Source organism: Saccostrea cucullata, unplaced genomic scaffold, assembly GCF_032062105.1.
Source record: "Saccostrea cucullata isolate Sc308-1 unplaced genomic scaffold, CSIRO_AGI_Scuc_v1 ctg1097, whole genome shotgun sequence".
In the NCBI taxonomy this organism is placed as follows: domain Eukaryota; kingdom Metazoa; phylum Mollusca; class Bivalvia; order Ostreida; family Ostreidae; genus Saccostrea; species Saccostrea cuccullata.
The window spans coordinates 61,265-88,349 of NW_026938368.1; the positions used below are offsets into that span (position 1 = coordinate 61,265).

General features: G+C 34.4%; 1 protein-coding gene and 1 long non-coding RNA gene across 2 annotated transcripts; one reads left to right on the top strand and one right to left on the bottom strand.

Annotated features, from left to right (window-relative positions):
- Positions 1-161: 161 nt before the first annotated feature.
- LOC134250066 (heat shock 70 kDa protein 12B-like) lies at positions 162-27,085 on the top strand. Its single transcript, XM_062732417.1, has 3 exons — positions 162-395; positions 10,915-11,074; positions 26,328-27,085. Exons 1-3 carry the CDS (start codon positions 222-224, stop codon positions 26,969-26,971), a joined length of 978 nt encoding a protein of 325 aa, XP_062588401.1. The 5' UTR covers positions 162-221; the 3' UTR covers positions 26,972-27,085.
- Positions 12,621-14,664, bottom strand: LOC134250063 (uncharacterized). The gene is made up of 3 exons (XR_009988417.1): positions 14,496-14,664; positions 13,584-13,641; positions 12,621-12,993 (listed from the first exon to the last, which is right to left on the bottom strand). It is a non-coding gene; the product is annotated as an uncharacterized LOC134250063 (long non-coding RNA).

The window sequence follows — 27,085 nt, forward strand, 5'->3', positions numbered from 1 at the left end:
TCAACAATTTTGTTATATCAGATTAAAAATCTTAAAAATCAAAAATATTTTTGATAGGTCCTAAATGGGCTTCCGTAGTTTTGCGTTTAGAAGCTTGGATTTAATATTGAACCTTTTTAAATAAGCAGACTGTATTTTTTTCAAAATTCTAAAGATGTACATATTTCTCACAGGAACCGATTTCTAAAGCCGTAAAAATAAAATCTATAGACGGGAAGGAGATGATGGCTTTGGATGTGTTTTCTGCGGTCATTGAATTCTTCAGGGGTCACCTACTTCATTCTCTAAAAGAAGAAGGCGCAGGGATCATAGAAATTGATATACGCTGGGTCATAACAGTACCTGCTATATGGGACGATCCTGCCAGACAGTTTATGAGAAAGGCGGCAGTGAGGGTATAAGCTTTAAATTAGCGTAGACAAATACAAGCAACTTCAATTAGAGTTTTTATGTACATAAGCTAATATAGGACCTATGAAAAATATATACTTTAAGAAAACTTCTTAAATTTGTCGAATTTGTTCTAACGAATTAAATATATTATAACAAATTTTTTTGAATTCGTTTTAATGAATTTGACAAATTTGTTATAGCAAACAAAATTCGTTAAATCTATATGTAATTACAAATTAAATTCGCTAGAACAAAATCTAAAATTTGTTATAACAAATCATATTCGCTTATACATATTCAGCAATCAGGGCCTTAAAAAATATTTATTCTACTTCTGTTAAAATGTTTCCAATATAAAGTTCAGAAAGTATAAAATATCTATCTTTATAGTCCACGCATAGCAAAGCTATACCCAGGGTATATTTATACCCCCCAGAAACGAAGTTTGGGGGGTATATAGGAATCACCTTGTCCGTCTGTCCGTGTAGCTGACCGTTTGTCTGTGCAAACGTGTCCGGTCCATATCTTTCTTACGGAGGAACATTAGAATCTACTACTCCAGACAAAGATTGCCCATGACCTAAGGTGTGTCGTGACCTTGAACAAAGGTCATTTGAAGAAGTTCAAGGTCACTGGAAGAAAATTTTCATAAGTCGTTTCCGGTCCATATATTTCTTATGGATAAACTTGGTAGGTTCTAATTTCATACAAATATTGCACATTACTTAAGGGTGTGTCACGACTTTGCTCCAAGGTTATTTGGGGAAGTTCAAGGTCACTGGAAGAAAAATTTCATAATTCGTGTCCGTTCCATATCTTTCTTATGGATAAATTTGGTTGGTTCTCATTTAAAGCAAAGATTGCTCATAACCTAAGGGTGTGTTATTACATTGACCCAACGTCATTTGGGAAGTTTAAGGTCACTGGAAGAAAAATTTCATAATTTGTGTCCAATTCATACCTTTCTTATGAATAAACTTGGTAAGTTCTCATTTCACACAAAGATTGCTCATGACCTATGGATATGTCATGAACTTGGGTCAAGGTCATATGGGGAAGTTCAAGATCACTAGAAGAAAAATTAATTTGTGTCTGGTCCATATCTTTCTTTATTATGGAAAAACGTGAATATACTATTTCACACATACATTGCTTATGACTTAAGGTTGTGTCATGAATTTGAACCGATGTCATTTATGCAAGTTCAAGGTCACTGACAGAAAACGTTCATGATTCGTGTCTAGAACGTATATTAAGTCTATTTTTTTATTTGACTGAACTTTCGTTTCATTTAAAAAAATATAAAGAGCAATTACATGTGCACTAAAAATGTTTTAGCTTTTCTCTCTTCTCTTAGATCCATAAAATATTCATGATTTAGCACTTCTGGAAAACCCAGCGGGGGTATTTTGTCCCGTTTGGACAGTTCTAGTTTATGTTATTATACGTCTACTGTAATTACTCTATAAAAAATAAATACGATAAAACTGTCCATTTCCCTGAGAAGAGATTATTTCCCTCATCTGAAGACTACTCCCTGGAAAATCAGAACTACTCCCTGGGACTACTCCCTCATGAATATTTGTAAGTAATTATAACGAATCAAATTATTCAGTAGGCGGAGAAGTGAATTTTAGCGAAATGAAGACAACGATTATTCTTCGAAATGTCAAGGAAAATACTCTCCAAAAATAATTTTATCGTTCTTGAACACGATGCATTACATATTATACATTCTTTTAAATCACATGTATTTGTAATAATGCCTCTTCAGTGTTTTTTAAATGTCGGAATATCTGGAAAAAAGAATCGATCTATGATTTTTTCGGTATAATTAAACAGATATGGAATGGGAACTCGGAAAATAACAAATTCATGGTTCCCCTCGGCAGGAAACTATTTCCCTCGGTGGCGAAGCCGCCTGAGGAAATAGTTTCCTCCCTTGGGGAACCATGAATTTCCTTTTTTTCTCGTACCATACCGTAACTGTATATTATTATACTTTGGTTATTATACCTCTACTGTAATAAATCTATATAAAATAAATACCATAAAACCGCCTATTTCCCCGAGAAGAGACTCTTTCCCTCATCTGAGGACTACTCCCTGAGAAATCAGAGCTACTCCCTGGAACTAATCCCTCATGAATATTTATTATCAATTTTATCAATAAAAGTGTTCAGTGGGCGGAGCGTTCCAGGAATCTAGATTCCGTGACGTAATCTTATTAGCAATGAACTATGACATCAAAACATTTCAACATGCAATGTCAAAATCATAGTTACTTGAATTCTAGCAAAATGAAGACAACGATAATATTTTCTTGGAAATGTCAGTGAAAATATTTTTAGGAATATTTTATTGTTCTAGGACACGATGCATTATTTAGTTATCTTTTAAACCGCGTGTACTTGTGATTATGCCTCTATAATGTTTTTTTAAATGTCGGAATATTTGGTTTTTAAAAAAATCACCTATGTTTGTTTCGGTATAATAAAACAGTTATGGAATGGGAACTCCGGAAATAGCAAATTTATATATCCCCTCGGCAGGAAACCATTTCCTCCCTCGGGGAACTATAAATTTGCCATTTCCATCGTACCCTTCGTTAACTGTATACTATCCACCCTCGGAAAATTTTTCATGCAATTTTTGCCACCAATTGTGATTTCCAGCGTTGAATCTATTGACTGATGATGACATAATGACTTCAGTAGCATTGTGAGGTCATCAGGATTTCAGATTATTCTTGCAGTATTATCTTACTCCAAAAAAAAATAAAATTTAAAACTCAGTAATTATATTATACATCAGTATAATAAAACGCTAATCCAATGGCTGTGAGTGGGATAGCTCTATTATCAAACCCGCAACAGAGAACTATTCCCCGAGGGCTTAATTTCCAGTAATATTTCTTTAAACTGACGATGTCATAATGCCTTCAGTAGCATTCTGACGTCATCAGTATTTAAGATTATTCTTACAGAATTATTTTATTAAAAAACAATACAAACCTCTGAAATTATATTATACATCAGTATAATAAAACGCTTATCCACTGGTTGTGAGTGGGGTATGTGGCAACGCACTTTGAAAAAATTACGCACTTTGAAAAACTTTTTCAAAGTGCGTAAATTTTTGGGACCAGGTTAACGCACTTTGAAAAAATTTTTTTTTTTCAAAGTGCGTTAATATGGACCATATTAACGCACTTTGAAAAAAAAAATTCTGCATGGCTTAGTCAATATTCCTACAAATCTTAAGTATGATAACTTATCATTTGAACCTGATTTGATACTTTTTGTCCCCCGCTTGAAAAGGGAGGGTATTAATTTGGGTCTACCTGTCCGTCCGTCCGTCCGTCTAGCTGTCCGTCCATCTGTCTTTCTGTAACGCTTTCGTTTCCACACGATATCTCGACAACCCTTTGAGCTTTTGCAATGAAATTTAACATAACAGAATACCTGTGGCCTTAGGAAGACCCCTTTTGAATTTGGGGTCAAAAGGTCAACATTCAAGGTCGTAAAGAACTACGAGCGATAGTATTATTCTTCCGCCTATCTATAAGTCAATTCTCAAAAGTTAACATCTTGGAATGATTCTCAAAATTTTTATACATATTTATATGAATTTTCATCAAACCTTACTTATTTGGGATACCAAAGAGAGATAACTCTATAATTTTGGCAAAACTTGTGTTTTCCACTATAGAAATCAACGGAAAACTGAAAATATTTTTTAAACAACACCCCCCCCCCCCGTGAAACAAAAATTCCTTTTTACAGATAATATGGACTGTTATTTTACAAATTTATGCCAAAGCTTTTTGTGTTTCACGGGGGGGGGGGGGGCATATGTTTATAGACAAAAAACGAGAAAAAAAATGCTTATTTTTCACCAATTTTAAGGCTATTTAAAACTAAATAATTGTATTTTATTAATTTAATATATATGCGTTATTTATTTGCGTAAAACATGAGAAAAGATATTAGATACATGTTAAATGAACAATTCCTATGAAAATATCAATGTAAGTTAAATACCTGGAGGTTAACAGAGAGATTATCAGATATGGTATCAAATTAACATCGAAAAGCAGACAGGTACTTAACATAATTAAATGTAATTAATGTAATTAATATTCTGATTTTCCTGAAAATGAACATATATAGACTTTGAGATTTAAAAGAACAAAATTTCGATTTACTACAGACTTCCTTGTACAGTGCTTATATTGTATTTAGAATGCTCTTTTTTTCAAATATCATTGACACTTAAGTTTACGAGTTATAGAAATAGATACATCTAGGTGGGAATGATAAAGAGTTGAGCTGATAGACCTTAATTCAGCCAGTTTTTTCTTCGTTGTCCGTTTCTAGGTTTTCTTCAATCCATCAGTTTTTAGAAAGAAACACATCAAAGTAAGGGCACTGCAAAGCGGAGCATTCCTTCCCAAAAACCATGTTCAGTAAATCAAGGCAGCATTTGACATCGATCGCGATACAAATTACATCAATTCCACACAGAAAAAAATAACATACACATAAAGTAATAACACACATGATCGCATCACTATATCCCATCATACGTTGCGAGGGGGTAATACTGTTGTCTATTTCTAAAATATAAGTCTAATTCCTTTTGTTTCATGAAAATTTTTTCAAAGTGCGTTAAATGTTGACATGGTGTAAAATTATGATGTACAGTCTTAACGCACTTTGAAAAATTTTTTCAAAGTGCGTTGATTTGGTCCCAAATTCAACGCACTTTGAAAAATTTTTCAAAGTGCGTTAACCTGGTCCCAAAAATTAACGCACTTTGAAAAAATTTTTCAAAGTGCGTAATTTTTCAAAGTGCGTTGTAACAAAGCGCTTATGTTTTACTCGTTCTCTGTGTTTTTATTTATTTAAAATAATTTTCATATATATATATATATATATATATATATATATATATATATATATATATATATATATATATATATATATATATATATATATATATATGTAAGACTCCAAAGTCCGATGGTGACGCCAAAGTCCGATGGTCTCGCCAAACCCATATGGTCTGCGCCAAACCCCGATGGCTCGCTGTCTTTACGGACGCCAAAGTCCGATGGTCACGCGAAAGTCCGATGGCTCGTTTCCTATGAGACGCGCGACGCTAAAGTGCGATGGTCTGACACGCCAAAGTCCGCTGATGCGGAGGAACAATCAACCTTTATGACGTCACAATAGTCCGACGTCATGACGTTGCCTGCATTCAAAATCCATTGATTCATTATTCGTCTCATATACATTTTTACTGATATTGCTTATTGTTTTCGCCTACCAGAGCTATTAGGGCTAGTCCTTGTAGACCAGTCGACTGATAAGGGTTAGTTCTTGAACACCAATGTGTTTCACCGAGAGATTTTATGGTTAGTCCTCGCACACTATTGGACTGATTTGGGTTAGTCCCGCACCCATCCAAGATATCTAGTTTATAGTTTTAACACATTTTCGACTGATAAGTGTTAATCTCGCACCTATATCTAAAAGATTAGGGTTAATCTTAGCATTTAATATTTATTTGTATTTTATTTAAAAACAAATCGGGCTTGGCATGGCGCGGTATCGCATTTTTGCGCAGCAGTACTATGACGTCATAAACGTTAATTGTTTTCAGGACCATCGGACTTTGGCGTGTCAAACCATCGGGGTTTGGCGCAGACCATCGGACTTTGGCGTGACCATCAGACTTTGGAGTCCCATCGCACTTTGGAGTCGTACATATATATATATATATATATATATATATATATATATATATATATATATATATATATATATATATATGAGTTCGATATAAGGATTTGTCGAAATTGTTTTAAGGAATTGAATTTGTGATAACAAATCATGGAATTAGAATTTTTGAATCTGTTATTACGAGTTTAATTCGTTATAACAAATTTTTGAATTCGTTATAACAAATTTTTGAATTCATCTAACAAAATCAACAAATTTGTTATAACAGATTAAATTCATTATAACGAATTCAAAGAATTTGTTATAACGAATGAAATTCTTAATAACAAATTCGAGAATTCGTTATATCGGATTCAAAAATATTTTTCGATGGGTCCTAAATGGGCTTTTACGTTTTTATTAGTGATTGAAACTAATTTTCCTTTTATGACTTTAAAATTTCGTAAACAGATGACTTTAAAACACAGTATATGAAGATGAAGCTATGTTTAATAAGGAAGTTTTACCACGTTGAATTTCAATTTCTTTTCAACGTAAAATTGATTTTGGACATCCGGACTGTGGATCAGCATTATCTCTCCTGTACCTTAATTATTTGTTCCTTCTAAAAGAAAAAGTAATCTGGACTAATTTTGTCTCTTTTCGGCGGCCAAATCTAAATGCATTTAATTATTTAACCAAAAATTCAACATCCCATTTCCAGCGTTATTTTTTCCCAGCAAGTTTTTATTACTCTCTACCAATTAGAATACGGTCAGATCTCATAGAACTGAGGAATTGTGAATTTTACGACGCATCAATAAATGAAATGATTATTAGATGACAAATGTTCACATTTAAAAATGCGTTTCCCATGCCATTAAAAAAATCAAAGTACTGAGACAGTACTGAAAGACGGATCTATATTAATATCAAGAATTTTACCCCCACCCCCTTGTATCTTGTTTAGAGGTAATAACCCCACCCCAATAAAATTGTAAATTGTGTTCTTGTCATTTTCTTGTTATATATAATTTGATATATTATGTAAGTATAATATCAATCCTTTATGTAATCACTATTAAGTTATTATATAAAACACTTATTAAAACTTGTTCACCATCTCGAGAAAATACATACATATTTTTTGGACCTAGGTTTTATGGTAGATTGATTGTATACTGTTTAACGTCCCTCTCAAGAATGTTTCACTGATATGGAGACGTCACCATTGCCGGTAAAGGGCTGCAAATTTAGGCCTATGCTCGGCACTTACGGCCTTTGAGCAGAGAGGGATCTTTATCGTGCCACACCTGCTGTGACACGGGGCCTCGGTTTATACGGTCTCATCCGAAGGACCGCCCCATTTAGTCGCCTTTTACGACAAGCAAGGGGGTACTGAGGACCTATTCTAACCCGGATCCCCACGGGGCTTTTTTGGTAGAAAGGAAGAGTTATCATCGGCCATATAATATAATCTAGATTGAATCGGGACTGTATTATATTGCACATATATTTTTAACTGATCTGTAAGCGCTTTATTACGTTAATTGTGATTTAATTGCAATAACCCAAGAAAACTTTATTCGTATGTATACACCTCTTCTAATGTGTTCGGAACCTTTTATTTTTCGGTGTTCTGCAAATTATGAAATCCGATGAGTTCAGAGTAGCTCTGACGAGAGTTAGCGAGACTATAGCGAGGTAGAGTAAACTATTCACGGAAATGTGGCTGGGAAGTGACTAGCACGTGGAGACATGGTAAACAGAAAAGTTATGTTGCATTATAGTTTTCACCACCCTATAATATCATTTTGTACATGTACAATGTACAAATGTACATCATTTGATCTCTCTGAATTCATTCAAATTTAAATTATAAGTATTCTCTGTTAAAATTTTCTGCTGTCATGAATTAAAGTTTCTTTTTGGACAAATATTTTGCATGGGAACCGGGACTATATTCTTTTGCGTCGGATTAGCAAATGAGGCAGAATTGTGACTTTACCTGACTATTCAGCTGAATGAGAATTGTATTATTATATGGCTTACTACGAATACCAGAGGAATTTTACGCTTGATAAATTCCTTTATTGTACTATTGGTGAATACAATTGTCAGGTGGATTACCTGGCCAACATACTTGATCACGAGTATAGTTATGTAAAAAAAATGTTTTGTCCGTTTAAATGCATAATAGAAACTGCTCGTTTTCCTTACCCTTGTAGTGTTTGTTCATATGCATAAAAAATCTAAGAATTTTTCCTAAGTATTATACTTATTCCCAAATCAAACTGCTTAATTAACTAAGAAACTTACTTTAAGTTTCATGCATAAAAAATCCTACACACAGTGGATTGGTGAATTCCGAACTCATCCTCGTTCATAACTGCATTTTTCCTGTTGCAAAATAGCGAAGAGCTATCATGACTTGTAAATAAGTTGGTATGCTACAATTTCGACCTGTTGCTGGTGAAACGAAATCGTCAATCAGCGTCCCGATATGTTCAATTCCTTGTCTATCAAAACGGTAGCGTGTGATAAGTCCTACAGCACTGTATTCGGTAAAGGGATCTAATCTCAGCTTAAAAACACGGCGTTGCCTTTTTGCTGTCTTGCAGCCATTTTGCTGTGGTAAGCAAAATGCTTAAAAACTTTAGACAAAGTGAGGGGTTGTTTACCTTTAAGCATAAGAAGTAAGCGTAAGAATAAGAAACGTCATGCAATCCACTTACAACGTAAAGTGACGTACTAAGTGAAAAACACCACTCTGCTTAAGGTAAATTGGCACTTGAGAATATACTTAGCAGAATAAGAATTTTTATGCATATGAACCCTGGTGTTCTGAACTTGACACTAACTACGTATACATTTTATTAAACGTATTTTTTTCTAGCTAACAACAAGTTAAAAGCGCTTTTAAAATTTCTTTCATAGATATGTATTTGCATATTGTTCATAATAATAATTGTTATCCCCCCCCTTTTAGCCACCCATTTATGTTGAAAATTATGAAAGTCTTTCAGAGAGGTCTGGAAACACATTTTTCACAGGACATGTTTTCAAAAGAAACAGACTTTAGCAATTTCCTGCAGTTTGCTGCCAAATTTATTTATAAAACCGGTTCTACCCTATTACCTTTGAATAGGTTAACCTAAACCACGTGTCTTGAATTTAAATCACAATAACATTAGTAGGTGTGTATAGTAAAATTATAAAAATAGTTTGTTTTTCCAACAGGCCATGACCAAATATCTGTGAAGGCATTATGACGTCGTTTTTTTAATGACGTACATGCATTTCCACATTGTTTTATCGATCAGCATTTAGACAAAAGCATTCCAACCAAATGAAAATTAATATTTTTATTAGATAAAGCGTAAATACTACATTTATTTAAACTTCTTTTTTTATATCTACCTAACATACACATTAAATATCTGTAATTAGAAAACTGTCGGAATAGATAAGACGAGGCAGAAATACGATGCTATCTACATGTAGATATATAGGTCCATTTTATCAGAATTTGACCAACATGTAAAATTAAAGGAGACTTGATGTTCATAATGTTAATGTGAAGACTTCATCCAACGTCATCAAGTAAAATTTCCAATTATGAAGCAAATGTGTCAGACTCTGTGGTATCTTTTATCTCATGTTCACCTAGATATATCGTACCGTCATAAGAATGGAAATAAGTATTACAATTGTTAATCGACAATACGTCGTCGATATATGTCGTCGACATATGTCGATTTGAAGGCCACAACAATTGTTTTCTTCTTTTCACGCATAAGAATTTGCACAAATGCTACTTCATATGAATACAAAAACAAGTCTGCTAATAACAGGGCGCGATTGTTACCCTTGGGAATTCCAATAGATTGTTGGTCTCCAAAAACAACGTAGATATTGTCAATCATAATACTTTTCCACAGGCACTTATTGTTGAATTTGATGAATCAACTGTAATTCGTTATATAATATTTTCGATTTTGTTTAAACGAGTTTAATTCGTTTTAACAGGTTTTAGAATTTGTTATAACGAATTCAATTTAATATTTTATAACAAATTTTAGAATTCGTTCTTACAGATTTAGTTTTTATATGTATTGCGTTATAAACAGTTAAAAATTTGTTATAACAAATAACGAATTCAAAAAATTGTTATAACGATTTATATTTGTTGTAACAATTTCGCACTTCGTTATATCGAATTCAAATATATTGTTTGATAGATCCTAAACAGGCTTCCGTACTTCCGTGTACTTATAGATAATACAAACAATTTCTATTAGGACGAGACTTACATCCCATAACAGCTTTAGACAGCTTTAACAGCTTGGTAAAAATCAACCTATGTGACTGTTCTGATTTTTTGTCATTTTGTTTTTCCATTTTAAATTCACCTGGCTTGGTATATTTGTAAAATAAGTTAATATTATACCTCTTTTACTATGTTTACATAATCTGAAATTTGTATTCATTTGTAAACCTTTACTGCTTGTGAATTGTCAATATTTGTAATGTAATTGAAGTATTTTAGGTAATTTTTCATTTTTCAAGTCTAATTTAGGAAAAAATTCAAATAATTATCTATTTTTTTAATCTGTTACATGATGTTATGATTTCTCCAAAGAAAAAAAAACGAGTGTTTGTATCATTCGTCCTTGAATGGGGCTTATAGTTTTTAAAACTTAACCTGTATATTTAAAGTTTTAATTGAGACTGGATCTTTTAGTATATATTTGTTTAAGGCTTGCTTACTGATGATATTTTAATTTTTCTGAAGGCTGGAATATCCGGGAACCAGTTACTTATAGCTCAGGAGCCTGTGGTGGCCTCATTATACTGTAAACATTTCCCTACAGAGAAACTGCTGTCTGAGGCCGGCGTCCAGGGATTTGGAGTCTTCTCCAAGGGAAGCAAATACCTAGTTCTGGATTGTGGAGGTATGCTTTAGTTTTCCCTTATGTGCAGCAAACCTCTTATATTATTATTTTACCTATCCTCATCGGAAGACATCCCTGTACAGTGTTGCTATCCTATAAGTTGACAATTTTATCCTATCCTATCGTGAATCCTGCATCCACCATCCTATCCTGTGATTTCAGTCTAATCCTATCCTATCCTATCCTGCAACTCTCAGTTTTTTTAATATTTAGGAATTAATTTGACAAAACGAAAAAAAAAAACGAAATGACCACGAAAAAAATCAGATATAGTTATGGTATTCATTTAAGTGTTATATATTTTAATGGATAAAAATAATTCCATAATTCCTGACACACTGCACATTTTAAATTTAGGATTATCATTACCATGTTAAAAATAATGTAAACAAACAGATTGTAATAAAACGTGGGCAAGAACTGATTTTGTGAACATCTGTTAAGAATTTGGGCATCCAGAAGAAAGGATTAACGAAAAAAATATAACTAGACTTGATTTTAATTTTCCTACTGACAATGATCGGGAGACATGGCAACAGGAGGAGCGACTTGCTCCCAGCGTGTTATAATTAATTATTTTTTTAAAAAAAAAACATAGGTCTAAACGGTAATAATGTTTGAGTATATGTTTCATGTAAAATTTTATTTTATCCTAAACCGAGCAGCATAAAAATAACATGCATGTACATGTGAAGTCTAACTGTGCCTGTATAACATGTTTTTCTGTACGCGGTTATAAAAAAGAAGATATGATTAGACCATAAACCAAACAGACAAGTCAAAAGTTAGATCTAGAATATCTTGACTCTCACATATTAAACATTTTAAATGTGAAATTGTCTTATTACATCAAATATTAAATCTAAATGTATGATTTTTTTTTATTTAAATTCATATTAATTTATTCTTATGTGAATATTTTACAAACATGCAAAATATATAGTTGCTAAATAAAATTTAAGATATTCAGAATGTCAAATTTCTTATTTAACTTCATTTTCTTCTCAGCTTATGGTCAGTTCAGTGCCATACAAATGTATTTCAATTTCCAATTTTGTTTAATGTGTAAAAATTTACTAATTTATGTTTAATATAAAATATTTCCTTAATCGTCATTGTCTGACTCAGACAGATTGAAAGCAATAAATATTGTAGTGAGCTCACACATGTTTCTTAGATCTTATAAAACATGCATAAGAAATTAAGAATTCACAGTATTTACAGTATTTATAACTCATTCTTGAGTAAGCCAAGTTTGTATTTGACCTTGGCATTTGATCTTTAATGTTCATTAGTGTCTGATTGAGAGACATTAAAATGATCCACACATGTTCCTTAGATCTTATAAAACATGCAAAAGAATTCACAGTATTTACATCAATTATCACACTTTCTTGAGTAAACATTGTATTTGACCTTGACATTTGATCTTAAATTTTTCAGTGTTTAAATGAGGAAAATACGTTTGATCAAGTTCACAATATTTTCATTCAGGGTGATTCCTCAACACTGTTTAACAATATTCCATTACCATGAGACAAATGCATTAAAAGTATCCATGTACAGGATGAATTTCAATGCCAAGATCACAGATACATGTACATTTACTTTGTTTAAATTTAAGTGTATCAATGTTTTTATTACAGTTATATAATGTTTTACATGCATATGATTTGGCTTCCTTATCCGTCGCTCAAACTGAATTTCAAATGTCAGTTATTGTCAGAGAGATGGTCATAAACCGAACAGTTCCACAAATGTCAACAATGCACAGAAAAAAAGCACTGATCTCCTTTAATAAAAGCACCGTAATTTCAGACTTAGGACTCTTTGAAACTGGTTTGAACATCTTCCATTATTTAGTCTAACAGCATATGAGATGAACTGCAATCTGTACAGCTGAAATGAGCAGGGTTGTCCTGAAAAAAAAATTATAGGCATGTAGATTGTAAATTTTGTGTTATTACACATTTAAACTGTTTTTGATTGTGATTATCTTTCACTTTTCATGTACAATTGGCTTTAATTTCACCTTTTTTCTCTCCCAATAGTAGTGCATTAAGAAATCATGAAAAATAAAATCTTATACTGCAACCTCAGTCATATATTAATTTTTTTTAAAAAATCTTATTTAACATAATTTACTCACAAGTACATTATAATTCATTTTATCTTGTTGACTTGCTAACCAGTATATGAATACATTAGTTTGGGAGATTTTTCTCTATTTTCTGCTTGTATTTATCTTTTAATTAATGTTTTTTCTTAGTTTTCTTTTTTTTTTGTCTTGAAATTTAAATATGAAAAAGAAAATACATAATTTATATAACAGCAAAATGACTAGAATAATTCAACATTGTTTTAAGTTTAATTTCCTCTTAAGATTTTTAAAAGAAGAAATTCACTTGTTCCGAGAATCTGCTGACACGTCATCTCAACTCAGATAATGATGTATATGCGTTTTAATGATCATGCATAAATACATGATAAAAAATCAAATCACACATACTTTTTAGATTAAAATCCTTTATACTGTGATGATGCTTGAGTGCAGGCAAATCCATTCTCTGTAATAATTAATATTTAAAGATTAACTTGTGTTTCATAACTCACAATACATAATTACAATTACATACAATGTAAGTGCAGTGCTGACTGCTGAATGAGCTTATTAAACATTTAAACAGTAGCATTAGAAATGGTCATAATGATTGTACATTCATTTATCATAAATTGCACTGAAATGAAAGAAACTATTTTCTTACCTTACTAGGGAAATGATAATAGTAACAAACTGATCAAGGCATAATACATATGATTGTTTTAGTCTAAGAGCACATTGATAGCTGATTGAATCATGTGACAGAATATTTGTAAATATCTATCCCCCCTTCTATCTAGCTACTTCTATCTACACAACTTCTCTCTATTTTTCCGCACCCTATTTTTGTTTACATAAAATAGAATAACATGTTTATAATCTAAGTCATTAGAATATTGTCTTAAGGGCGAAATAAGTGTAAAAATGCACACATGAACAATGTACAGTTTGTAGTATACTTCTGTAACAGGAAAGGAGGAAATCCATGGCTGGACCGGGAATCGAACCCGGGACCCCTGTATCTCTAGTCAGGTGCTCTACCAACTGAGCTATCCAGGCCGATCTCCACGGCCCTAACCATTACATTCCTCCCTCCTTAAATGGTCTTCGCCCTCCAAGACACAACCCAAGTTCTTATTGCCCCTGGCAGGACTTTCACCTGCAATTCCAGGGGTGGTCAACGGCACCAAATCTGTAACAGGAAAGGAGAAAATGCATGGCTGGACCGGGAATCGAACCGGGACCCCTGTATCTCTAGTCAGGTGCCCTACCAACTGAGCTATCCAAGCCGATCTCCACGGCCCTAACCATTACACTTACATGTTCTCGCGCATCATCTATTCAAGTCCGCGGTCGACGGTTCCTGTGGAATTATCCAATTAAACAGAGCAAATTTAAAAGGAAAATATGTAATTACACTTTTACACAAGTAAGAATCGGTCAGACCATCCAAACAAGCTAAAGAAATACGGTCTTTCGATGCCTGAACTCTTCGTTGTTTACATTCTCAAATTCTTCCGGTGCTCGTTCACGGTTAGATCGTACGCCGTTTTACTCAAAGTTTATAATGTACATCTTTTTTTAGTAAAGAGAATGTTTTATTTTCTATTGAAATTTTATAAATATTTCTGTTGTAAACATTTTATACTGTATTTCGTTTTTGTAAATTATTCGTAAATATGAATGAACCTTTGCTCGAATCTGATTGGCTGTAGGATATAGGATAGGATAGGATACGATTGGATTAATTTCTATATGTTCCTATCGTGAATCCTCAATCCTGAATCCTATCCGATCCCATCCCATGTCAACTTGTGGGATAGCAGCACTGTAACAAGTCAAGTGTTTCTAAACAATTGGTAAACCATTAGCCTATGTTAAAATCAAAGTAGAGGATTTTCTTTGTTTTTTTTTCAAATCAATATTGCTTTGCGAAATTGCTGAAATAACTTCATTCAATACAGTATTCTGATATGCTCTCTGAAATAAAAAAAAAACATTTATAGAAATATATCTGTTTACCTGCATAAACAAACAATAATTTGATAAGGATAAGCATGCATTCACAGTTAAAACTCGGTATCTCAAACTCAACTAGTGCTAATTGTAACGGGAACCGTTACAGATGTTCCCCAAACGCTCTCCAACTCCCTTTTGGTGCCATATTCCCTTTAAGCCTTATTAAATAAGACAACTTCTATGCATTTTTAGCTCACCTGAGCCGAAGGCTCAAGTGAGCTTTTCTGATCAAAATTTGTCCGTTGTCTGTCGTCGTTGTTGTCGTTGTCGTTGTCGTTGTCGTAAACTTTTCACATTTTCATCTTCTTCTCAAGAACCACTGGGCCAATTTCAACCAAACTTGGCACAAAGTATCCTTGGGTGAAGGGGATTCAAGTTTGTTCAAAAGAAGGGCCACGCCCTTTTCCAAGGGGAGATAATCATGAATTTGTTAAAAATTAATGGCATTTTTTAAAAATCTTCTTCTCCAGAACCGCTGGGACAGGAAAGATGAAACTCATGTGGAATCATCCTCAGGTAGTGTAGATTCAAGTTTGTTCAAATCATGACCCCCGGGGCAAGGGTGGGGCCAAAATGGCCGACCCAAGTTTTACATAGGAATATATAGGAAAAATCTTTAAAAATTTTCTTCTCCAGAACCACTGGGCTAGGAAAGATGAAACTCATGTGGAAGCATCCTCAGGTAGTGTGGTTTCAAGTTTGTTCAAATCATGACCCCCGGGGCAAGGGTGGGGCCAAAATGGCCGACCCAAGTTTTACATAGGAATATATAGGAAAAATCTTTAAAAATTTTCTTCTCCAGAACCACTGGGCCAGGAAAGATGAAACTCATGTGGAATCATCCTCAGGTAGTGTAGATTCAAGTTTGTTCAAATCATGACCCCCGGGGCAAGGATGGGGCCAAAATTGCCGACCCTAGTTTTACATAGGAATATATAAGAAAAGTCTTTAAAAATCTTCTTTTCAAGAACCACTAGGACAGGAAAGATGAAACTCATGTGGAAGCATCCTTAGGTAGTGTAGATTCAAGTTTGTTCAAATCATGACCCCTGGGGCAAGGATGGGGCCAAAATGGCCGACCCAAGTTTTTCATAGGAATATATAAGAAAAATCTTTAAAAATCTTCTCCTCCAGAACCACTGGGCCAGGAAAGATGAAACTCATGTGGAATCATCCTCAGGTAGTGTATATTCAAGTTTGTACAAATCATGACCCCTTGGGCAAGGGTGCGGCCAAAATGGCCGACCAAAGTTTTACATAGGAATATATAGGAAATATCTTTAAAAATTCTTCTCCAGAAACACTGGGCCAGGAAAGATGAAACGCATGTGGAAGCATCCTCAGGTAGTGTAGATTCAAGTTTTTTCAAACCATGACCCCCGGCCATGGGGATAGGGTGGGGCCAAAATGGCCGACCCAAGTTTTTCATAGGAATATATAAGAAAAATCTTTAAAAATCTTCTCCAGAACCACTGGGCCAGGAAAGATGAAACTCATGTGGAATCATCCTCAGGTAGTGTAGATTCAAGTTTGTTCAAATCATGACCCCCGGGGCAAGGATGAGGCCAAAATGGCCGACCCTAGTTTTACATAGGAATATATAAGAAAAATCTTTAAAAATCTTCTTCTCAAGAACCACTAGGACAGGAAAGATGAAACTCATGTGGAATCATCCTCAGGTAGTGTAGACTCAAGTTTGTTCAAATCATGACCCCCGGGGCAAGGATGGGGCCAAATGGCCGACCCTAGTTTTACATAGGAATATATAGGAAAAATCTTTAAAAATTAGAAATATATTGATTGATTGTATATTGTTTAACGTCCCTCTTGAGAATTTTTCACTCATATGGAGACGTCACCGATGCCGGTGAAGGGCTTCAAATTTAGACCTATACTCGGCACTCAGGGCCATTGAACAGTGAGGGTTCTTTATCGTGCCAGCGCCTACCGTGACACGGGACCTACGTTCTTAAGGTCATATCCGAAAGACCCGTGACTTTCACTTCTAGTGCCGAGCACTTGGCGAAGGAACAGTCACTACCTTTGTTTACGTCTTAGGTTAGGCGCAGCGCCGGGAACGAGAATCGAACCCGGGCCTCCCGATCACGAAGCGAACGCTCTACCACTATGCTACCGTGACCGGTCATAGGAAATATAAGAAAAATCTTTAAAAATCTTCTTTTCAAGAACCACTAGGACAGGAAAGATGAAACTCATGTGGAAGCATCCTCAGGTAGTGTAGATTCAAGTTTGTACAAATCATGACCCCCCGGCCCTGGGGATAGGGTGGGGCCAAAATGGCCGACCCAAGTTTTACATAGGGATATATAGGGAAACCTTTTAAATTCTTCTTTTCAAGTACTTCAAAGCTATGATTAGTGATACCCGGGGTATTTATATGGAATCATCTTCAGGTAGTGTAGATTCTAGTTTGTTCAAATGATGATCGCCTGGAAGGGGGGGGGGGGGGTAAATTCAAGCCTGATGTGCTCAGGTGAGCGCTGTGGCCCCTGGGCCTCTTGTTGACTTTAACAACGTTTTCCCCAAAGGATACCAATTATATTCAAATTTTAACATTGCACGCGTACGCATGTGAATGCACGTGCATATTGATCATGAAATCTTGTCTACACTTTCTATATATTTGTATTTACTATATATTAAAGCAATTAGTCCAAAAGTAATAAAAATAACTCTTTCAAGTTTATTTTTAATTTCACTTGTTCCAAATGCACGCACGTGCATGATGACCATACCTTCTTGTAGGAGGCCCTTGTATCTATTTATGTTCTTAATCCAATCCTGTTTGGTTGAAAACCAAGGGAGCTATAGCCATTTCAAATTCAAGCCAATCAGATTGCAGCACACGTGCATCCGCGTGATTTCATGATTTTTTTCTTAATCATATTGTAGGATATCCTAATGCATGACTATGTTTTAAATTTCAGAGCATTTCGTCAAAAACAAAGGAGATATAGCCATTTAAAGTTTCAACCAATAAGATTGCAGCACACGTGCATGCGCATGTTTTCTTGAAATTTTTTGTATATCATATTGCAAGATATCCCAATGTATGATTATGTTTTAAATTTCAAAGCATTTAGTCAAAAAACAAAGGAATTATAGCCATTTAAAGTTTCAGCCAATCAGATAGCAGCGCACGTACACGCGCGTGATTTCATATTTTTTTTCCATATTATATTGTAATATATCCTAATTCATGACAATGTTTAAAATTTCAAAGCATTTCGTCAAAAAACAAAAGAGATATTGAGATTTTTGTATCAGCCAATCAGAGCGCAGCGCACGTTCATGCGCGTGAGTTCGTGCTAATTTGACAATTTCATATCATTTACACTATTGATATATCCTTATATAATGAGTTTCAAAATATTTCATTAGAAAATGTAAAAGTTATTTAACTAATTTCATGCGCCCGCATGTACAGGCGTATGAGAGCAAAATGACCTTCGTTCCGCACACCTACACTACACACCAATTAACCCTAAAAAGTTTTTAACTTAGTTGAACAGTTTCTGAGAACACTTCCGGACAAAAAAGTACCGGAGAACAAATAATAAAAAAAAAATAATAATAACTAGATGAGATCTCATTGCGAGCAACGAGTAGGTCTTCCGTTCGATTTTTGATAAGGGTATAAATCAACTTTAAATGAAAAAAGTGTTTAGATCAATTATTCAAAATACATGAGAACACATTTAAGAGTGAAATCTATCAATTTCAAACAACTTCCGGTCTTTATAATTCACTTCCGGTGTGACCAGGAGTACTTAAAATGACCTATAACTCCTTTCTGAGTGTAAAGGAATCATCCCTGATAATTTCGAGGAAAAATATGATTTTTGGACTACTTTCGGTTTGGAAAAAATAACTTCCGGTGGCCATAATATTACTCGAGACACTCTATTTGCCTCCATAGGAAACATTTTAAAAAGACAAAAATAAAATTTTGCATATTTTTAAACTACTTCCGGTGGACGACGGACGCGACGGCAAAAAAAACCGTATAACCTTCTCAAATCTACGTGTCATAATCTATCATCCCTGAAAGTTTCAGGACCCAATCTCCAACCGTTTTTGAGAACACTCTCGGACAAAATGACACTTTAAAAACAGAAAAATGGCCGTATTTTGCGACCGGAAGTGATGACGACAAAATAAAAAAAACGCATGAAGTTCAAATAGTTTTCTATCACTGCTGAAAGTTTCATGAAAAACTGTCGAGGCGTTCTCGAGAAATCGCCTGCACAAAATCGGTAAGAAAAAAATCAATAATAACTAGAGCAAAGCTCGTTGCAAAGCAACGAGTAGGTCTTCCATCCGGTTTTGACCAGAAGTGCCGGAAGTGACGGAACAAAAGAAAGCAATGAGCTAAGTAGTCTCCAGTGACTTTATAATGTCAATTTTGCATGAAAACCTTCAAAATAAGCCATTTTTTGCTACTTCCGGTTTGACCGGAAGTGACGACGACGGACGGAAAAATTATTTTTTATGCTCCCAGAGACATGTGTAACCCAAAAACTTGTCAAGAACGGCAAAAATACGCGTTTTCCGACCACTTCCGGTTTGGCCGGAAGTGACGATGCCGGACGTATTTTGACGACTCCAATAGATTAAGCTTGGCATTTTGAACAACTTTGCTTCTTTGATGTATTACAAATTCTTAATACTTTTTGAGATATAAAGGAAAAACATTCCGCCCCTCTCGGCCCCTAATTTTAGGGGCCAGCCCTTTTTGCAAGGTATCATTTGAAAGATCTTGGAATTCTATACTTTTATTGTTCTACATGTTTTAACAAAATATTTCTAGGTAAAAAGTTATCGTAGAAAATGTGTTAAAAATTTTGAAATTCTTGATAGGACTATTTTTGGGTCATAGCGAGCGTCGGCATTTCGTACTTCCGGTGGTTGTGATATACGAAATTCACTTCTCCACATGTTGCTCTAGCATCACTGAAAATTTCATGCTTCTGTGTTTTGTGGTTTTTCAGAAAACTGCCGGACAAAGTGACCCTCTGAAAATCACTAAAACGCGGAAATCTCAAAACCGGAAGTGACGTCATCAAAACAAAAAAATATATGTCTAGATTTTTTCATGCTCTATCAGTCCTGAAAGTTTCATGAAAATCGAGCGAGTCGTTTTCGAGAACTCGCGTGCACAAAATCGGTAAGAAAAAAAAACAATAATAACAATAATAATGATAACTAGAGCAAAGCTCGTTGCAAAGCAACGAGTAGGTCTTCCGTCCTGTTTTGACCGGAAGTGACGTCAACAAAAGAAAGTAATGAGCTAAGTTGTCTCCATTGACTTTAAAAATTCAATTTTGCGTCAAAACCTTAAAAAATAAGCTATTTTTGGCTACTTCCGGTTTGACCGGAAGTGATGTCGACGGACGGAAAATTAAGTTTTTATGCTTCCAATGACATGTGCTATCCAAAAATATGTCAAGAACGGCAAAAATATGCATTTTCGTACTACTTGCGGTTTGACCGGAAGTGACGTCGCCGGATAAATTTTGACGATCCAGATAGATTAAGCTTAGCATTTTGAACAACTTTGCTTCTTTGACGTATTTCAAATTCTCAATACTTTTTGAGATATAAAGGAAAAACGTTTGGCCCCTCTCGGCCCTTAATTATAGGGACCAGCCCTTTTTTCGAGATATCGTTTGAAAGATCAAGAAATTTTACACTTCTTTTGTTCTATATGTCTTAACGAAATATTTGTATGTAAAAAGATATCGAAGAAAAAGTGTTAGAAATTTCAAAATTCTGGACATGCCCCTTTTCGGACCATAGCGAGCGTCGGCATGCAGCACTTCCGGTGAAAATGAAATACGTATGTCACATCTACATATATTGATCTATTATTGCTGAAAAACTCAAGTTTCTATCCTAAGCCGTTTTTGAGAAAACTAGCGGACAAAGTGACCCTCTAAAAATCACCAAATCGCGAAAATCTCAAAACCGGAAGTGACGTCATAAAAACAAAAAATTATATATCAGGTATGTTTGATGTTCTATCAGCCCTGAAAGTTTCATGAAAATCCATCGAGCCGTTTCTGAGAACTCGCGTGCACAAAATCGGTAAGAAAAAAAAACAATAATAATAAAAATAGTGGAAAAGAAACCTAAGAATAACAAGAAGGTCTTCCGCTGAAGACGGAAGACCTTAATAAAAATAGTGGAAAAGAAACCTAAGAATAACAGTAAGGTCTTCCGCTGAAGACGGAAGACCTTAACTAGATGAGATCTCGTTGCGAGCAACGAGTAGGTCTTCCGTTGAATTTCTCGAAAAGATGAGATGAGATTTTGACTGAGATATTCGTTAAAAGAGAATGACAATAAGTTTTCCTTCATTTCTTTTTAAGTTTCTAATTTTTATCACGATATTCTGAACATGTTTTGTTCAAAATGGCTTATAAAAATACTCCCTCTTTTCGAGATATAAAGCATCAAAGATATGGCATTTTGGTCCCATGCAACAACTTATTACGTAACATATGATCAAAACTTTACAATGTATTGTTGCAAATCATTAAGATGAATATCTTTGCTTCTCATAATGGATACTTATAAAAAAACATTGATCATGAAAGAGTTGAAGATGAAATACTTTTGACCCCTCTAATTTAAGGAGTCAGCCCTTTTTTCTTGATATCAAATGAAAGGTCTTGTGATTTTGAAGATTTTTTGTTCAAAACTTATTCAGAGATTTCTATTCGTTGTGGAGATATGCTAAATAAAAATATTTAAGGGTCACTCCTACAAGTCCTCAATGGGGCCGTTTTACAAAAATTCAAAGTATGCATATTGCTTAGAACATTATTCTTGCCATCTTTTGTTCAATATTACTTATCAAAATATTCCCCCTTTTCGAGATATAAAGCATCAAAGATTTAACATTCTGGCCCCTTCTGACTCATAATTACGTAATATATGATCAAAATTGTATCATATATATTTGCAAATCTTTTAGATAAATACTTTTGCTTCAGTAATGTATAAAAGAATATTGATCATAAGAGAGTTATAGATAAAAGACTTTTGGCCCCTTTGAGCCCCTAATTTGAGGGGTCAGCCCCATTTACTTGATATCAAACGAAAGGTCTTGTGATCTCAAAGATTTTTTGTTCTTCAACTATTCAGAGATTTCTTTTCGATTAGGAGATGTGCTTTATATAAATATTTAGGGGCCACCCCGACAAGTCCTTAATGGGGCCATTTTACAAAAATTCAAAGTATGCAGATTGTTTAGATCATTATTCTGACCATCTTTTGTTCAATATAGCTTATCAAAATTTTCCCCCTTTTCGAGATATGAAGCGTTAAAGATTTAGCATTGTGGCCCCTCGTGACCCCTTATTACGTAAAATATGACCAAAATAGTGTAATATATTTATGCAAATCATTAATATGAACAACTTTGCTTCTGTAATGTATCACAAAATATTGATCATTAAAGAGTTTAAGATGAAAGACTTCTGGCCCCTCTGAGCCCCTAATTTGAGGAGTCAGCCCCTTTTTCTTGATATCAAACGAAAGGTCTTGTAATTTCAAAGACTTTTTAGTGTACAACTATTCAGAGATTTCTTTTCGTTAAGAAGATATGCTTAATATAAATATTTAGGGGCCACCCCGACTAGTCCTTAATGGGGCCATTTTACAAAAATTCAAAGTATGCATATTGTTTAGCTCATTATTCTGACCATCTTTTGTTCAATATTGCTTATCAAAATTTCCCCCTTTTCGAGATATGAAGCGTCAAAGATTTAGCATTCTGGCCCCTCGTGACCCCTAATTACGTAATATGACCAAAATAGTATAATATGTTGTTGCAAATCGTTAATATGAACAACTTGGCTTCTGTAATGTATCACAAAATATTGATCATTAAAGAGTTAAAGATGAAATACTTCTGGCCCCTCTGAGCCCCTAATTTGAGGAGTCAGCCCCTTTTTCTTGATATCAAACGAAAGGTCTTGTGATTTAAAAGACTTTTTATTCTACAACTATTCAGAGATTTCTTTTCGTTAAGAAGATATGATTAATATAAATATTTAGGGGCCACCCCGACAAGTCCTCAATGGGGCCATTTTACAAAAATTCAAAGTATGCATATTGTTTAGCTCATTATTCTGACCATCTTTTGTTCAATATTGCTTATCAAAATTTTCCCCCTTTTCGAGATATGAAGCGTCAAAGATTTAGCATTCTGGCCCCTCGTGACCCCTAATTACGTAACATATGACAAAAAATAGTATAATATATTGTTACAAATCGTTAATATGAACAACTTTGCTTCTGTAATGTATCACAAAATATTGATCATTAAAGAGTTAAAGAGAAAGACTTCTGGCCCCTCTGAGCCCCTAATTTGAGATATTCGCAAAATTCTGCATCAAACTGTTCATTAGCTTTTTCATATAGTGCTTCTTCTAGGTATCCAAGGGTAAGTGTTGCATATGTAGGGGCCATTTTGGTACCCATGGCTGTACCTTTCACTTGATGAAAATATTTTTCATTGAAAGTAAACACATTGTTCTTTAAAACTAATTCGGTGGCTTCCAGTAAAAATTCTTTTGTAAACCGATGTCAATTTCATTTCTGTAATTTTCAATCCAAAAATTTAAAGCCTTGATTCCTAAGGTACTGGTTATATTGGTGTATAGATTTACTACATCTAAAGTTACAAGTTTTGTGTTAAAATCGACAAGTTGAGGTAGATGACGTAAAAAATCTAAATCGTCACGGACAAAACTTTTTACGTGTTGGCAGAGAGGTTTCAACACTATATCTAGTAGATTGCTGAGACGTCTGGATGAATTGAAAGTATATCTCACAGACCAACATTATCCTTTAAGCTTAATCAACGACGGCATCAGAAAAGCAAAGGAATTAGACAGAGAAGAATTAATTAATCCAACTCCTAATGATGAGGAAAATATTAAAATATTACCACTAGTCACAACTTACAATCCTAACAACCAAAATATTTCACCTCTCGTTCAAAATCTGAACGAAATTCTCAAAACGGATGAAGAAATGTCAAATGTTCTTTCAAAATTCAAGTTTATAAACAGCAAAAGGCAGCCCAAAAACCTCAGAAGAATACTCTGTCCTTCCAAAATAACGAAATCTACAAAATCCGTGACAAAGTGTAAAGATCCGCGATATGGCACATGTTCTGTTTTAAGAGAAGGAACGTCATTTAATTTCAAAGGAAAAGATTTCTTTATTAATTCAGACATGACATGTGAGTCCAAAAATTTTATATATGTTATTACTTGCGGAGGATGCAACCAATTCTACATCGGTGAAACGGGGACCACATTGAGAGCCAGAATTCGCGTGCATAAACAGCATATTCAAGTTCCTGAGTACCGTAAGATCAAACTCAGCGAACACATTGATAGATGCGGACAAGGAAAATTTAAAGTGTTCCCTTTTTATAAACTTTTTCAAGACAATATAACTGAAAGAAGAGAAAAAGAGAAATATTTCATTCAAAAATTTAATCCCAGTCTTAACAGTTTGATTTAATTTGATTTCTGACAAAACTTTCACACAGAGTGTAACCTTTCAATGTTCTCCGGCTAAGAGTATAAACACATGTCGGATTTGGTTTCAAAGGTGTGAACAAACTGCAAGCATTTAATTGCTTGTTGTCAGATTCAATTATAGATAATGATTTTTAAAGTATTAATAGTTTTGTAAGACATTGCAGTCAGGATAAAGTATGCATTTGTAAAACGTCTGAAGATGTAATGAAAGCGCTAACGTTTTAATCTGTGTTGCATTTTTTATTTTAATTTTACCTATATATATATATATATATATATATATATATATATATATATATATTTATCAAACATGAATAGTGAAATTTTTCTTCCAGTGACCTTGAACTTCCCCAAATGACCTTGGGTCAAGGTCATGACACACCCTTGGGTCATGGGCAATCTTTGTGTGAAATGAGAACCTACCAAGTTTATCCTTAAGAAGGATATGGACCGGACACGAATTATGATATTTTTCTTCAAGTGACCTTGAACTTCCCAAATGACCATGTGTCAAGGTCATTACACACACTTTGGTCATAGGCAATCTTTTTATGAAATGAGAACCTACCAAGTTTATCCATAAAAAAGATATGGACCGGATACGAATTATGTAATTTTTCTTCCAGTGACCTTGAACTTCCCAAATGACCATGCGTCTAGGTCATGACACATCCTTAGGTCATATGCAATCTTTGTGTGGAGTAGTAGCTTATAATGTCCCTCCGTAAGAAAGATATGGACCGGACACTTTTGTAAAAACAGACGGACAGCTAGACGGACCGGACGGACAAATTGATTCGTTTGCGGGGGGTATAAAAATGTAAAAAAGGAATCTCGTAATTTATGCCGTTAGTGCTAATTAAAAATATTTCCTTTATTCTTTTCTGTATTACGTTATAACTTTAATTATTGGAGGGGTCTTCCAATTACGCTGAATTGATCATGTTAATTTCTTGTGTACATGTACCGAACTGCAGGTCAACATGCGGCATTACGGCCATTCTGAAATTCCATGCACAGATTGAATGAGAGAATTCGGAGAAAATTATCATTCTTAGCTGCTACAAAAACTTTTTCACTTTTTGAAGAAAGAGAGGGCTCGAAAAACCACTAGTTTTTCTTCGAAAATTCTACAGTATTAATATCTTGGACGCCATATCGCTTACAAGTAACAAACAGCAGTGGAGAATTCATGAAGACAAGATCATTTTTAAAAATAAAATTGCCCACTAGCATAATAGCTATATGATTTTACTTTTTACCACAATATATACAAAGCTCCTTTTAGACGGTACATGAAAGCGCTTGAAGCATGGCCAAGGTAATTGTTTTAAAAAAAATGCAAACTCGGATTATCAGGTACCACAGGTAGCTGGCCTGTCAATCAAATCAGAAGCTACTATTTTATAATGATTGACAGGTGGTATATTATTGATCTTGAATTAGGTAGATTTTGGGGGCGTTAGCATTAAATTGGGTATTTAAACTTCTTATCAAAATTTTTAAGAGATATATTTAGGAGTTTTTAAAACACTTCTGTATTTTAAAGGAGAAAGAGTAGATATCACCGTTTATGAAGTACAACCTGATCTCAGCCTAAAGGAGCTGTACAGAGCTAGTGGAGGAGCGTTGGGAGGGAATCAGGTAGATGAGGCCTTCAAACAGATGCTGATCAAAATGTTTGGGGCCCCTGTCATCGCTGAGTTTGCCCGCTCACATCCAGGTGATTATGTGGACATATATAGAGAATTCGAAAACAAGAAGCGTGACATTAATGACAAAAGGGTCAGGGTCATTTTTAAAATTCCAATTTCTCTGAGGGAAATGTTCGAAGAGGAAACAGGGTATCATGTTAAGGAGAAAATAAAGGATACCGAGTTTTCAGAAAAAATAACATTCGTGTCGGACAAATGCAAAATAACAACCGAAGTGATGATGAGCTTTTTTGAAGTGGCATTGGATCAAATTGTGGATCATGTTACAGAACTACTAAAGAAACCAGAGATCTCAGGAACCAAGAATATTTTAATGGTGGGAGGTTTTTCTGAGTCACCAATTCTACAGAACATGATCAAGAAATCTTTTCCTGATATGACAGTTATCATTCCCCCCGAACCAGGGCTTGCAGTCCTGAAAGGAGCGGTGCTGTTTGGACACAAACCTGTCACCATTTCTTCTCGCATTGCCAAATAAAGCTACTACAGTCGACTTTTATCCTAGTATTCGACAGCTGAAAAGAAAAATAAGCAGATTCTGAAACTCACTGAAGAAATAATATATCATGATGATTGATTGTATACTGTTTAA

Bases quoted from the DNA above. Each gene is read 5' to 3' on its own strand.
- LOC134250066 (XM_062732417.1), top strand. From the start codon at position 222: ATGATGGCTTTGGATGTGTTTTCTGCGGTCATTGAATTCTTCAGGGGT. The intron at 396-10,914 runs GTATAAGCTTTA...ATTTTTCTGAAG, and splicing joins TGAGAAAGGCGGCAGTGAGG to GCTGGAATATCCGGGAACCA. The intron at 11,075-26,327 runs GTATGCTTTAGT...TGTATTTTAAAG, and splicing joins CCTAGTTCTGGATTGTGGAG to GAGAAAGAGTAGATATCACC.